The 15,708-nt window shown below is 38.8% G+C and overlaps 1 protein-coding gene across 1 annotated transcript in view; it reads left to right on the top strand.

The window, feature by feature from the left end:
* SLC10A7 (solute carrier family 10, member 7) overlaps window positions 1-15,708 on the top strand; it is a 390,178-nt gene that overhangs the window by 297,252 nt on the left and 77,218 nt on the right. Inside the window, exon 7 of the mRNA XM_006872278.1 lies at window positions 13,345-13,428. Within this exon, the coding sequence (XP_006872340.1) occupies window positions 13,345-13,428 (84 nt within the window). The remainder of the gene's footprint in view (window positions 1-13,344; window positions 13,429-15,708) is intronic.

The following is a 15,708-nucleotide window of genomic DNA, read 5'->3' as shown; positions in this document are numbered from 1 at the left end:
CTTTGAGTTATGGTGTTGGAGGAGAATACTAAAAGTGCCATGGGCTGCCAAAAGAACCAATAGATCCATTTTGGAAGAAGTGCAGCCAGAGTACTCCTTAGAGGCCATGATGGCCAAACTTCATCTCTCATACTTTGGACATATTGTCAAGTGGGACCAGTCGCTGGAGAAGGATATCATGTTTGGTAAGATGGAGGGTCAGAGAAAAAAAGGAAGGCCCCCAATGAGATGGATTGGCCAGGTGGCAGCATCAATGGACTCAAATGTGGCAACAGTTGTGAGGTTGGGCTAGGATCGGACATTTTTTCATTCTGCTGTGCATAAGGTCACTTTGAGTCAGTGCTGCCTCGATGGCATCTAACAACCACAATTGTATCCCTAAAGAGCTTTGGTAGTTTAATGGTTACAAGTTGGGCTGCTAACCTCAAGCAGTTTGAAACTACCAGTTGCTCTGCAGGAGAAAGATAAGGCTTTTTGCTCCCGTAAAATTTACAGCCTAGGAAACCCTATACAGGGTTGATCTGAGTCAGAACCAACTCCATGGCATACAATAACAACAATTGTATCCCTGGTCAGAATGATCTGTAGTAGTAGCTGGCACCATGCATTTCTTTTGGTCTAAGGCTAGAGGAGACCATAGTTCAAGTGACCTATTAGTCCTGTGGACTAGTTTCTTCTTTGAGTCTTTGACTTCCTTCATTCTCCTCTGTTCCTGATAAGTTAAAAACTCCAGATACTACTTATCAAGCTAGGATGTAGAAAATTATCTGTATGAGCTATGGTATGCCAAATAAGTTGTGCCATGAGAGTGTAGCCCTTTTCTTAACTTTTTATAAGAGACAAAGAAGGACACTATCTCCTGATTAAAGGATTAATTGAACAAGAGGATATAACCGTAATAAATATCTATGCTCCTAATGAAAAAGACTCAAAATACATAAATCAACCCCTAATAGAATTAAAGAAACAAATATACAATTCTACAATAATAGTTGTTGTTGTTAGATGCCATCGAGTCGGTACCAACTCATAGTGACCCTATACACAACAGAACAAAACACTGCCCAGTCCTGAGCCAATCTCACAATTGTTGCCATGCTTGAGCCCATTGATGCTGACACTTTGCAAAACCATGTTGCTGGGGGTCTTCCTCTTTTTCTCTGGACCTCCACCTTACCAAACATGATATCCTTTTCCAGTGACTGGTCCTTCCTGACAATATGTCTGAAGTATGAGAGACGAAGTTTGGCTATCCAAAGAGCACTCTGGTTACACTTCTTCCAAAACAGATCTGTTTGTTCTTTTGGCAGCCCATGGCACTTTCAATATTCTCCTCCAACACCATAATAGTGGGAGATTTTAATACAATCATTTATAAAAAGGACAGAACAATCAGAGAGAAACTCAATAAAGACACAGAAGAACTAAACAACACAATCTACCAACTTAACTGCATAGATTTGAACAGAGCACTCAACCCAACAACAGCACAATACACATTCTTTTCCAGTGCATATGGATCATTCTCTAGAATAGATCATGTGTGAAGCCACAAAGTAAGTGCCAACAGATTTAAAAACATCAAAATACTACAAAATATCTTCTTGGATTATAATGCTATAAAATTATTAATCAACAGTAGGAAGATAGAGGAAATAAAATCAAAGACATGGAAACTGAATAACACCCTGCTTAAAGCTATTATTGGGTAGCAGAACAAATAAAAAATTTAAAATTTTCTAGAAACAAATGAGAACAAAATCTCAACATACCAAAACCTTTGGGACACAGCAAACGCAATACTGAGAGGACAATTTATAGCAATATATGTACACATCCAAAAAGAAGAAAGAACCAAAATCAACACATTAACACAAATCTCCAACAATTAGAAAACACAAGAAAAGTAAACCTGCAATCACCAGAAGAAAATAAATAATAAAGATTAGAGTAGAAATAGATGAAATAGAAAACAGAAAAACTATAGAAAGAAACAACACGACAAGAAGCTAGTTCTTCGAAAAGATTAATAAAATTGGCAAATCTAACAAAAGAAAAGAAGAAGACAGAAATAACATGCATAAGTAACCACATGGGTGATATCACAACAGAATCAATGGAAAAGTATAATAACAGAATACTATGAAAAGTTATACTCCAACAAATTTGAAAATCTAGAGAAAATGAATACATTTCTAGAAAAACATGACCTACCTAAACTTTCACAATACGAAGTAGAAAACTTGAACAGACCTATAACAAAAGAAGAAAATGATCAGGTCATCAAAAAAATCTCAACCAAAAGAAGTCCAAGCCCAGTTGCCTTACTGTTGAATTTTACCATTCAGAGAAGAGCTGACACCAATTCTACTCAAACTACTCCGTAATATTGAAAAGGATGTAACATTTCTTAATACATTGCATGAAGTAAACATAATCCTCATAGCAAGATCAGGGAAGGATATCACTAAATAATAATATTATAGACAAATATGGGGTGTGAGGTGCTGGTGTGTCACTGTGGGTTTAATGTGCTGGACTTGCAAAGTCAGTTTTAATTGCAAAGTTGACCAACTGCTCTTCAGAAACCCTAGACAGGGTCACTATGGTCGGAACCAACTCAACAGCACTTAACAACACAACAACAACAATCCCTCATGAACATAGATGTGAAAATTCTAAAAAAAAAATCCTAGCCAATAGAAGTCAACAATATATATATATCAAGAAAGTAATACGTCATGCCCAAGCAGGATTCATACCAGGGATGCAAGGATGGTTCAATATCAGAAAAACAAAGTAATCCACCACATAATTTTTTTTAACTAAAGGAAAAGAACCAATGATCGTATCAATTGATGCAGAAAAGGCATTTGACAAATCCAACATCCAACACTCAACAAAGTAGGAATTGAAGGGAAATTCCTCAACATAATTAAGAGCATATATACAAAACCAACCCCTTGCCAGCATTTGTTGTTTTCTGTTTTTATGAACTCTGCTCTTAATGCTGATGTCATATGAAATCTGAGTATCTCTACCTTTCTCTGTCCTGGAAACTCATCTCCCTACAACTTTCTTCTGGGTGTTATGATAAATCAATTTATGGTTCAGTTTTGTACGCTTTACTGTGTAGTTTGTGTAACTAGAGCCTACACATTAAGTATCAATCAAAATAATCAAAAGGAGATCTTTTTATCTTACATTTTAAGTATGTATATAAAGGAGACCTCACACAATTTTTTTTAATTTAGAAAATTTATTTTAACGGGATCATTTGTCCTTTCCATACAACAAATTAGTTTTTGTTTGGTGTTGTTGTTAGGTTGTTTATCTTGTTTAGTACATGCCCCATAATCAATACTACTTTTTGACAAACATTTTCATAATTTTGTTAAAACTCACAGTCATTTTTACATCGAGCTGTCATCTGGGATACATTTAAATTGTTAATTTTGTATAAATAATCAATTTCATTTGCATATGTACCTTTAAGGAAAGGGAAAACAGTGGATAAGGGATGAGCTGAGCTGCATGTAGTTTATGGGAAAGAGAGAAAACAGGTAAAATTCTAAGGATTGGGGACCGAGGAGACTCTCGCTTCTTTGGTCCAATTGCTTGTCTATGTGAAGACAAAGAGGCAGATAATTTTGAGTGTGTCTGTGGGTGAGTAAAAGGAAGTTAGATCTAATGAGTATGCAAGTCCTTTCCTCAACCCCTTTTAGCAGTGCTGGGCTCTGTGGAGCAGGGTGGAAATGCGAATCACTCCTGCTTTATAATTGAAACAACTTTTTCCTGATTGTCTAACAAAAGAGATTTACATTCATCATTCTACAGCATAAACCATAAGTATCTATTCTTATTTTCCCCTGAATGGGTACTAATGAAAGCTAAGACCAATTATCAAAGGTGAATTATTTAATACAATAATGTTTTAATAGCTGAGAAGAGACACAAATAGTAGAGCTGCCTGTGGCTAATGGATTTCCCTTGTAGAAGATAAAGGGCTGATTACACAGCAGAGCAGGTGAAGACCTGGTGCATTAATGACAATTTATCGGTCAGCTCACTTACAGAATGATTTTAAATGCACCATCTGTTTTCTAACTGTATGTTGATAACTATGATTTTGCAGACAATCAACGTCTCTTCAAAAAGAACTGTTACTATTTGTCGTTTTGAGTTGGGTTAGTTTGGCCTCATAAGTTTTTTACAAACTGGCCCCTGGATTTCTTCCAAATGAATTAGTTTCTAAATTGAATGGATTAATGTCAACCTATCTTGTTTCCACACAGCCTTCCTATGCCAGGTTAGAGGATTGAGCCCTAATGCCCTGACATATCCAGTATATTCCTGTGTATTGAATTGAGTACTTCTCTCTCATACATCTACAGTGATACTAGTTGTATATCATCCTTGGGAACTTCAGAAAATATTTACTCAAATAATGTAAATTATGGCTCAAAGGCTTTTGATTGTGTGGATCATGACAAGCTATGGACAACATTGCGAAGTATGAGTAATCCAGAACACTTAATTGTGCTCATGAAGAATCTGGACCTGGACCAAGAAGCAGTTGTTTGAGCAGAACATGGGAACACTGAATGGTTTAAAATTAAGAAAGGTGTGCGACAAGGTTATATTCTTTCACCATACATATTCAACCTGTATGCTGATCAAATAATCCGAGAAGCTGGGTTATATGAAGAGAAACGTGGCATCAGGATTGGAGGAAGACTCATTAACAACCTGCGATATGCAGATGATACAACCTTGCTTGCTGAAAGTGAAGAGGACTTAAAACATTTACTGATGGAGATCAAAGAGCACAGCCTTCAGTATGGATTACATCTCAATGTAAAGAAAACAAAAATCCTCACAGCAGGACCAATAAACAACATTCTTATCAATGGAGAAAAGATTGAAGCTGTCAAGGACTTCATTCTTCTTGGATGAACTATCAACACTCATGGAAACAGCAGTCAAGAAATCAGACGACATATTGCATTAGGCAAATCTGCTGCATTAGAACTTTTTAAAGTGTTGAAGAGCAAAGATGTCAGCTTGAGGACTCAGGTGTGCCTGACCCAAGCCATGGTATTTTCAATAACCTCATATGCATGTGAAAGCTGGACAGTGAATAAGGAAGATCATAGAAGAATTGATGCCTTTGAATTATGGTGTTGGAGAAGAATATTGAACGTGCCATGGGCTGCCAAAAGAACCAATAGATCCATTTTGGAAGAAGTGCAGCCAGAGTGCTCTTTGGAGGCTAAGATGGCCAAGCTTCGTCTCTCAAACTTTGTACGTATTTGTCAGGAGGGACCAGTTGCTGGAGAAGGATATCATGTTTGGTAAGATGGAGGGTCAGAGAGGGACCAGTTGCTGGAGAAGGATATCATGTTTGGTAAGATGGAGGGTCAGAGAAAAAGAGGAAGACCCCCAATGAGATGGATTGGCCAAGTGACAGCATCAGTAGTCTCAAGCGTGGCAACAGTAGTAAGGTTGACCCAGGATCGGGCAGTGTTTCGTTTTGCTGTATATACGGTCAATATGGGTCGGTACTGACTCGATGGCACCTAACAACAACAACAACAGTGGCTCAAATGAAACATCTCAGTTGAGAAAGGCTGCACCATCAAGCACTGTTTTACTCAGTTGTTGCTGTTGGCTCGTTGTTTTGTCTTCCTTTTTGCTAATGCATTGTCTTCCCTCTCCTTGCTTTTGCCTGCATTCATTCACTATCTCCATGTAACTACTCTCCCCACCTTCCACACACACAGTCTCTCTCTCTCTCATACATAGACAAGAAAGTGGGAGCCCACCTTTGACTTCCACTCCTGGTCCCTCCTCCACTTTCACTTTTCTGTACCTTCTATAATAAATAGATGTCGTTGTTGTTGTATGTTGTCAAGTCACTTCCAGATCCAAGATCCGCTGATGGGCTTAAACTGCCGATCTTGGGGTTAGCAGTCCAGTGCTCATCCTACACAACTACACCAAGTTCATAATACAGAGTAGTGTTGGTGTTTTTTTTATGTGCCATTGAGTCAGTCCCGACTTAACAGTTTCTGAGGAGCAGCTGGTGAGTTTGCACCACTGACCTTGTACATAGCAGAGTATAGGAATGAAGTGTAGGTGTTTTGGAGCTTCTCTCCCTGGGTTCATATTCTGGCTCTGTCCTTTAACAGGTCCCATGCCACTGTGATTTCATATGGAAATGGGAGTGATAAAAAGACCTACCTCAAAGGGTTGCTGTGAGAATAAAATTATTCAACACACATTAAGCATTTAAAGCAGTGTTTCGAACATAGAAAATTTGTCTTAAGATTGCTCTTGTTGTAATCTTAAAGAGACAATCAGGTTGAAGGGTAAGCACTACTCCTACCTCTGGTCTGTGAATCAAGGAGGGCTCTCTTGAAGTTACCTGAAATAGAAAGAAAGATAAATAAAAATGTCAAGCCTCTTTTCTACTTAAGCATCATTGTTATTCATTAATAGAATGTACATTTGTTGAACATCTACTATGAATGAAGGTAAGTCAAAAAATACTATTAGGGTTCCAGTTCATACATGCACAGGTTTATTCCAAGCCATATGTATTTAACTATGTCTTTGTGATGGATGGTCACAGAAAAGCTCTCTCATTAATCCACTTGTCTTGGCCTTCTTGGAGTACCTTCAAAAATAAAAGTCCAGTCAAAGCAGTGACTTCCAAAGGGATCTGCTTAGCCAGTTCTGTTTATGGCAGAGGTCAGCTCAGAAGGTTATGGTGACTGATTTGGGGGATCCTAAAGGGATAATCTTGATAGAGTTTCTCAAAGGACATAGGATGATCACAGGGGTTTATTATGAAGAAGTTCTAAGTTGAAAGCTACATTGGTGAGAAAAAGACAAAAACGTTGTGAAGAGTTTGTTTTTTGTTTTGTTTTTTTTTCATCACAACAATGCACCTGAGCATTCTTCTTGGGATGCAAGGGCTATTCTACAAGAATTTGTTTGGCAACCCTTACCCAATCTACTCTCAAGCCCTGATCTTGTCCCCTCGGGCTTCTTTTTGTTCCCTAAACTCAAAGAACATTTAAAACAAACACAATCTGAGTGCCTGAAGGATGCCCAAACTGCCATTTGACATGGTATAAATCAAAGAATGCAGAACTCTTCAGAAAGTTTGAGAGATGAAAGCACTATCTTCAGAAAGTATGTAGACCCAGATAGAGGATATGTCAAGAAACAATGGCTTCATATTTTGATAGTTTTGTTTAATAAAGTTTCCTACAGTTTTATAGAAAGACTTTTTTTACTTACCCTCCAGCGAAATCAGTGATTCTCAGTCTGAATCCCAGCACCACATCATCAGCAGGACTTATGTCTTTGTTGAAATGTAAGTTATTACCCCAACTCTCCAGGCTTACTGAATCAGAAACTCTAGCAATCTGTGTTTTAGCAAGTCCTCCAGGTGTTTCTGGTCTGCCCAAATTTGAGATCCACTGCCCTAGATATACTACTTATGTTAGTCTGCCAATCCCTGAATATAAACATCAATGAGATAGAGTCCCTAACTTTAAGGAATACACACTCTGCTGGGAGAGTCAGACTTGTACACAAAAACAGCCAAGTGATCTGAAACTTAGGATAAAAGCACACAGAGACCCACAAAGGGCAGTCTTGCCAATCTACATTTTTAAGTGGAAAGTTTGGGAAACAATCCTAAAGAAGTGATGCTTGAAGTGAGTCTTGGGAAAGGAAGTGGAATATTCCAGTTATGCGTCCACAGCAAAGAACACATGTGTACTTTGTGATGAATGTGCCTACACTCAGATTTCAGCTTCCTTAAAGGAGCTCCTGGAGAGCAGTGAGTGCTCTTCACTGCTGTATTGCCAGGGCCTAGAATATGCCTGGTGTGATGTGTAGGATGAGTACTGACCTGCAAGGTAGGTTTGAACCACAAGGTCAGCAGTTCAAACTCACCAGCTGTTTGTCAGAAAACCCTATGCAGGGTTGCTATGAGTCGGAACCAACTCCACAGCACTTCATAACAACAACATTATGTCCTTAGCTCACAGGAGCACTTAGTTACAGTCTGAATGACTGAACACAAAGGTCCTAAATCCCCACATATTTCATGTTCTTGGAATCATTTCTTCTTAGGAGAAGAGAGCCAAACAAAGAAACTTCACTGTGGGTTAATGTGCAAGACTACACAGTCAGTTTGAATTGCAAGTTTAGCAGTTCACATTCACCGGATGCTCCTCAGAAACCTTATACAGAGTAGCTATGGTTCATAACTGACTTGACAGCACTTAACAAGATAACAACAACAGTACTTTTCTAGTCAGGTTCTCATATGCTGCCCTATACCAGATGCTCACGCTTCTTTCTTCTGGATGCTAGGGCCTACTTCATAGTGTCAAAAACTTCCCAAGGGCACCTCTGTATCATCACCCTGACCAAGATGACAGGACTGTGGCCAATTCAAGAGAAAGGGTTTATGCCAGATTAGACCCCAGTACAGAGGTTTCCTTCCTTCTATAGGCCATTTCTAAGGAAGTCATCTTCCTCTGCTTCCCTGCCCTACCTCCTCTAGCTTTTTAGACCTAGTTAATTACATTACTGGACAACTTGCACTGGTCTCTGATCTGACAAAGTCTTGGAGAAGGACTGCTAACCTATGTTCCTTACCAAGTAGATTCAGGACCAGTGGCATTTTAGAGAAAAAGGGACTTTAGTGGTGGTGCTCAGCCTCCCACTTGCCCCTTCACTCCTGATTCAGTGCTCTTTTAGGAACCAGAGGTTACTAAGCTTTGAAAACAAATGGTCTTTTATAGGATGGATTTTTTTTTTAATGAGATAAACTAAAATGCTGAATGTCCTTTAAAAGCAATGTTTAAATGTTTAAAGGGGTTGTAGTTTTTTATGGTTTTTCTTCCTCTTTTATACTTAATGCCACCATTTGCCTAACAGTCTGTCATACTGTGGTGGCTTGGGTGTTTCTATGATGCTGGAAACTATGCTACCAATATTTTCAATAACTGCAGGGTCAAACTTGGTGGACAGGATTCAGTGAATCTTCCAGACAAAGACACAGGCTAGAAAGAAAGAGATATGGACTACTTCTGAATACCTAGCCACTGAAAGCCCAACAGGACATTTTCAGATATAGGTGGAAGTTGAAAACATTACAAATAGCACTAGAATACTGTCAAATATAGTGCCAGAAGAAGAGTTCATCATGGTTGGAAGGCACTGAAAATATAACTGGAGAAGAGCTGCATCCTCAAAGTAGAGTTGATCATGATGACACCAATCGAATAAAGCTTCCAGGAACTTCATTTGCTGATAGGGCACAACTCAAAATGAGGACAGACAGCTGCAAACATCCATTAGAAATCGGAACATGGAATGTATGAAATTTGAATCTAGAAAAGTCAGAAGTTGTCAAAAATGAAATGGAAGGCATAAAGATCAGTATCATAGGTATTAGTGAGCTGAAACTGACTGATATTGTCCATTAAGAATAATCATATGAATTGGCCGTTTAGAATAATATGTCGGGAACAACAAATTGAAGAGGAATGGTGCAGCATTCAGCATCAAAAAGAACATTTTTTGTATCTGTGATAGAATAATATCCATACACCTACAAGGACGACCAGTTAATGCAAATTTATGTGTCAACCACTAAAGCCAGTGATAAGAAACTGAAGGGTTCTTCTAACTTCCTCAGTCTGAAATTGATCAAACATGCAATCAAGATGTATTGATAATTACAAGTGATTAGAATGCAGAAATTGCAAACAGAGGAAGAATCAGCAGTTGAAAAACAGGGCCTTGGAGATAGAAATAATGCTGGAAATTGCATGAAAGAATTTTGCAAGACAAATGACTTATTCATACCTTTTTCAAACTGTATAAAAGGTGACTGATTAGAAACATAGGCCTTACCAGCTGAAACACACAGGAAGAAAACTGACTAGCTCTGTAAAAAGAGATGGTGGGAAAGCCACCACAGTACAACAAACTGGAAAAAAATAAAAATAAAATAATAAATAATAATAATAATACCAAGTAAAATGGAGCTCTGGTAGCATAGTAGTTACAAATCGGGCTGCTAACCTTAGGATCAGCAGTTCAAAACTACCAGTTGTTCCACAGGAGAAAGATGAGTCTTTCTGCTCTTGTAAAGATTTACAGCCTCGGAGAGTCTGTACAGGGTTACTATGAGTTGGAACCGACTCTACGGTATGTAACAACAACAATTTTATAATGTTAAGTGCTGTCAAGTCAGTTATAATTCAGCAACTCTGTATAGAATTTTCTATGGGAATTTGGTGGATTTGAACCACCAACCTTGTGTGTGGTTAGCAGTGTAGTACTTACTCTGAAGTGTAACACCAGAACTCTGGTTTTTTAGTACCACATAATTATAAGAGATTTTGTGCTGTATTCCATTTTGTGTTTTTGTAACTTTGGAAAACACAGGATATGATTTTGAATAAGAATTTTAGCACCTCATGTTTACAAATTCATTTATTCTTTCTGTGTTGTTGTTGTTAAGTGACATTGAGTCTGTTCCAACTGACAGCAACCTTGTATAGAATTTGAACCACCCACCTTGCAGTTCAAGGATCTCTGGTAGCGTAGTGGTTACGAATCGTGCTGTGAACCGTAAGGTCAGCAGTTCGAAACTACCAGCTGTTCTGCGGGAGAAAGATGAGACTTTCTGCTCCCGTAAAGATTTACAGCCTTGGAAACCCTGTACAGGGTCGTTATGAGTCGGAACCAACTCCAAAGCACATAAGAACAACAACAACCTTATAGTTCAAACTGACCTTGTGGTCCATTGCTTATCCTAGGGCACCACACCAGGTCTCCTATAGTTATTAATCTGTAAGGGCTAAGCACCAACTATTAGAGGGCATCTAGTATTACATGGTTATTCATTAAAAACATAAAGTTCATTAAGTTGAGACAGAAGGAGATTAGGAATGTGTGAGATTATGCTGGATCCACGCAGGAATTGTCACCTTGGATTTGAAGGTCACAACCCCAAATCCTGCTGCCTTTCTCCTAACATTATGGATAGAACATTGAGCATATTTTAGAACTTGAAAATGTTATCCTTTAAAGTTTAATTTTCTGCTTTCCCAATGCCTATGTTTATCTGTATAAATATTTTTTTTAATTCCAGTCTTGTGGTTGTTGTTAAAGGCCATCAAGTCAGTTCCAACTGATAGGGTTTCCGAGGAGCAGCTGGTATGCTTGAACCTCTGACCTAATGGTTTAAACCAACTTGTGGTCTACTACTTATTTATTATAGTGCCTCCAGGAATAGCCGTAGGATTCATATTTATGGAGAAAATGTATTTGTAAAGCACCTTGAGCTTCAAGAACAGATATTATAAAACAAGGGTTATTATTTGCTCTCTTTTTTTGGCTTTACATAAAAAGAAATAAAAGGTGGCTTCAAACAAATGGAATTTAAAATAGTAGGATTTTTCTATGGAGCTTTTTAAGCCCCCTCATATCTAACATACATGTGCCGTTTAACACGCCAGGAATCCTATCTGTTCTGCACCAGTTTCACTTTCTCTGCCTGACTCCCTTCATTTCTTTAGTTTATATTGATGGTGGAGGAAAAGGCTACAGGCAACAATTGTTATGGGCTAAATTGACAGCTAGTGTTGAGTGTCGGAGCTCGTATTAAATGAATGAAGGGCCACTGTTGGGCAAGACATACATTCTTGGCAATTTGAGGGCAGATAGATTAGGGTTGGTGGGGAGACAGAATTCTATGAAACACATAAGGGTATAGAAATGATTTGGTAAATCAAATCATGTAGAAACCTGGGAACACATTGATCCCGTACCATTTCATCCAGAGTTATTCATTTCATTTGTCCAAATATTTGATACGTTTTATTTACCACCTTCTGCCCTCACTCATCAACACCTCATTGTCATTCATAAAAATTGTTGTCCAGAAGGTATTTCTAAGTTTAACCAAACTTACATGCAGTCTGAAAACTCTTTGGTATACTGAGGAAAGATAGGAAAGTGAGTGTCAGGGGCTACTGTTAGTTTTGGGAAACCTGATTACGAAAAAAAACAACCCAAAAGTGAAAAAAATCTATAGAGCAGGCTGCTTGTCCAGAGATGTATGAAAAACAAAGAGATTCTGAAAAGCATTAGAAAGTGAATAAGAGGACCTGGTAATTTTGGTTGGTTGAAACTCTGTGTGTAGGGCACTGTACATACATTATCATTGACTTCTGCTGATGGGAATACAATCTTTATCAAGCTGAGATCGCAACCAGTGAAGAAAGGATCCAAAAACTGAGGAAAGAGGAAAAATAGAAATTATGGGCCATGTTTGTTGTTGTTGTTAAGTGCCGTTGAGTCAGTCCCGACTCATAGCCACCCTGTATAAGGTTTCTGAGGAGTGGTTGGTATGGGCTGTGTTAAGACAGATGAATTTAGAAATGTTATATTGATATTTTAAACTGAAAAATAAGTTATGGTTCTGAATTTCACGATTGTAACATTTTAGATAATAATTCTTAGAAAGGGGATTCCTGGTATGGTGCTGTGGGTTAATGCGCCAGACTGCAAAACTGTTTGAACCGCAAGGTCGGTGGTTCAAGCTCACCAGCTGCTCCTAGGAAAACCTATTCCGGGTCGCTATGGGTTGGAAACGACTCAACGGCACTTCACAACAACAACTTAGAAAGGATTTCACATTGATTGCTTTGTTTCCAATGAATGGAAAAGTTGGAAATGATTTTATTGAATAAACAAAAAGTATTACAATATTAGGAGAATAATGAAACATGGCTGTTTGTTTTAGATGCTTACAGACAAGTGAAATAAAATCATATAATCTACAGTTGGAGAGGAAATACCATGCCATATGATTATAAATGATATGCACATAAATGTATTTAAAATAAGTAAATTGTTTTTTGTTTTTTTTTTATTTTAGTCTCCCCATAAAATTACATATTAGAATACTTAGTCTATTTCATGTTAAATCTAGTAAATCGAAAGTAGCTTCATTTGCTCTTTGTATATTGTTGCTGTTAAATGCCGTTGAGTCTGACCCATTGCAATTCTGCATAGGGTTTCCAAGGAGCAGCTGGTGAGCTTGAACTGCTGTCCTTGTGGTTGAAACCAGCTGTGCCGTCCAGCACATTAACTCACAGCACCACACCAGAACTTTGTATATAGCTGCCATAGTTTTGCTACTTGTGAAATAATTAAATTTATTGCATTATTTTAATTAACACAAATGTTTGATAACTGATTCCAACTAATTCTGACTCCACTTATTTTCTTGTTTTACAGCTTGGTTCATCCTCATCTGTTCCTTTTAGATCTATTTTTTCTCAGCTTTTTATGACTGTTGTGGTTCCCCTCATTATTGGACAGGTAAGTGCTTCTATACTTTTCTATAGATCACCTTTGGGAATTCGATTGTAATGTCAGGGCAATCAAGAGGATGGGTATTCAGAACAAAGAGATTATTAAATGAAAATATAAGACTGAAAACAAAAGATTTCAACAATCAAAATATTCTCATATTTTTAGTTGACACCAATCTGCTTTGCAAATAACTATATTGTGAAATATAAGGACACAGTACATATAATACTGATTTTTATCAATTATTTTGTCTTTCTAGCTATCTAGCTGACTGAAAACATCTAGCATATTATTAACTTACTCTGTGACTTCCAGTGAGGTCTCAGTTTTTATGGACATTCTAGGGAACAAGTGTCAATCTTTGGCAGTCTTCTCCATTTTTGATTCAGTGGATTGGTTTGGGTTTTTTTTAAGTTTTTATTGTGAATTATCTGATAATTTACATGGGAGAACATTAGCTTTACATTCATTCTATCATATTTTCTTTCATTTCCATGATTACAATCCCCTCCATGCATCATCAAACAACCAAAGGGTACACACTCAAGCCTGCCCCCTGGTTGTCAGCACACAGCTGGGTCTAGAGTCCCCAGCCGCTCCATCTCTCCACATTATCATCTCTGCCTCCATGGCGTCACTGCTTCTCTCCGTAGGGTCCTGCACTCCGCTCTTCTCCCCTGATTGTCCCAGAGACATCCGCTCTTGGACTGCAAAATCAACCACTCCCCTCTTTTTGTTACAAAACATCTACCTTTACGTTTCCAACCCTCACAGTCAGTCCTGATAACAATTATTCATGATTGTACCACAAGAGTCTTATCCCCATCTCCTTTCATCAGCCCCATCCAGACAGATTGGAAACCACTCAGTGGAGATTCTACTTTCCCCTGCAACCTCTAGAACTAGGCTCCCTCTTGATAGTTTGTAAGCATGTCACTTCTTGCCTTTGTACCCATTTTGGGTAGCCAATGTCTAAGTTGCCCATCCCTGTCTATCCTGTGTGCCCAGGGGTTGGGAATGATACTTGCTGTAAAGATTTGTTCCCTCTTTCAAATTGTATCAAGTTACCCTTTTTTTCCTCTTCTTTCTTCTTCTAGTCAAATTCTGGTCATCAGCCATTGAAGCCAGGTCAAGTGGGTACTATCTGCAACTATGGGTGTTCTTGTACATCTCCCCTCACTTTATATCAGCTGGACTCTTCACTCTTTGCTCCAGTCCTCTGTGGCTATGTCCCTGACCCTGGGCCCAGGAACACCCAGGTCTTGCCATAGTGCTAGCCAACCATGTGTCAACCTGGGTTCACAGGAGTCTATTGAACATGGTCGGACTACCTCACAACTTCATTGCTGTTTTTTCCCCACTTCCCATTATCAGTGACAAACGCGGTCACCAGTCAGACCACATGCCTGCTCGTGTATTCCCCTTGAGTCTTAGTCTTAGAAGGGGGTTTACCCTGAGGTGACCCGACCACTTGCTTTGATGGCTCTTGATTGAACAACTTGCTTGTTTTTGTAGTAGTCAGTCGGACTGCCATTATTGTTTTTAATTTTTCCTGCCGGTCTCTCTTTCAAGGAGTACCGTCTATTCTTCTAGCTGCTCCATGCTGGTCTGCCTGTCCTTTCAAGTGGAGATTTCCCACCTCAGAAAATTCTGGTTGGGGTTCAGGATTCCACCAATGCTCTTATGCAATACAAAGGCTCTGCAGGAAGCCTCCTTCACTGGGCAAGTTCTAGCCCCATTTTAGGTATTCTCATCAGTCATAGGCAGAAGACAGACTTACAAGCTTTCTATAGTGATGTTCTGGCTATTCCTTTCTCTCCCCCTCAAGTGTCTATTTTATAATGGTAGGGAAGGGAAACCAAGACTCAAAAGACAGCCAAGCATCTTAACATTATTTCCCCTCTTTTACCCATTCAAACCATGCCTCAATCCTTGTAACCCAGAGCCCTGTTGTTCCAAGGTTGTACATACATCATTGTTTACTTCTGTCCCACTTAGCCCATGCAAGCCTGCCTAATCGTTCTCCCATCTGCCTTTTTCTTCCATTCCTCTCCCCCGTCTTGTGTATTGCCACATCCCCAGCACCCAGGCTATCCTGTGTCTATTCCTACCCTGTCCTCCAGCTTCCCCTCCATCCCCTTAACTCAACCCCCACCCTACACATCACAGTAACCAGCAAAGAAGCTTTTTTCCCCCTTTTAGTGTAGGTTCTTTTTCTCAGTCTTTTACAATAATGGTCCTATGCAGTATTTCTCCTTTTGTGACTGACTTATTTCACTCAGCATA

Source organism: Chrysochloris asiatica, unplaced genomic scaffold (assembly GCF_000296735.1).
Source record: "Chrysochloris asiatica unplaced genomic scaffold, ChrAsi1.0 scaffold00190, whole genome shotgun sequence".
NCBI lineage: Eukaryota > Metazoa > Chordata > Mammalia > Afrosoricida > Chrysochloridae > Chrysochloris > Chrysochloris asiatica.
Note: the sequence above shows the minus strand (reverse complement) of the source record. Positions and strands in the feature narration are given on the sequence as shown.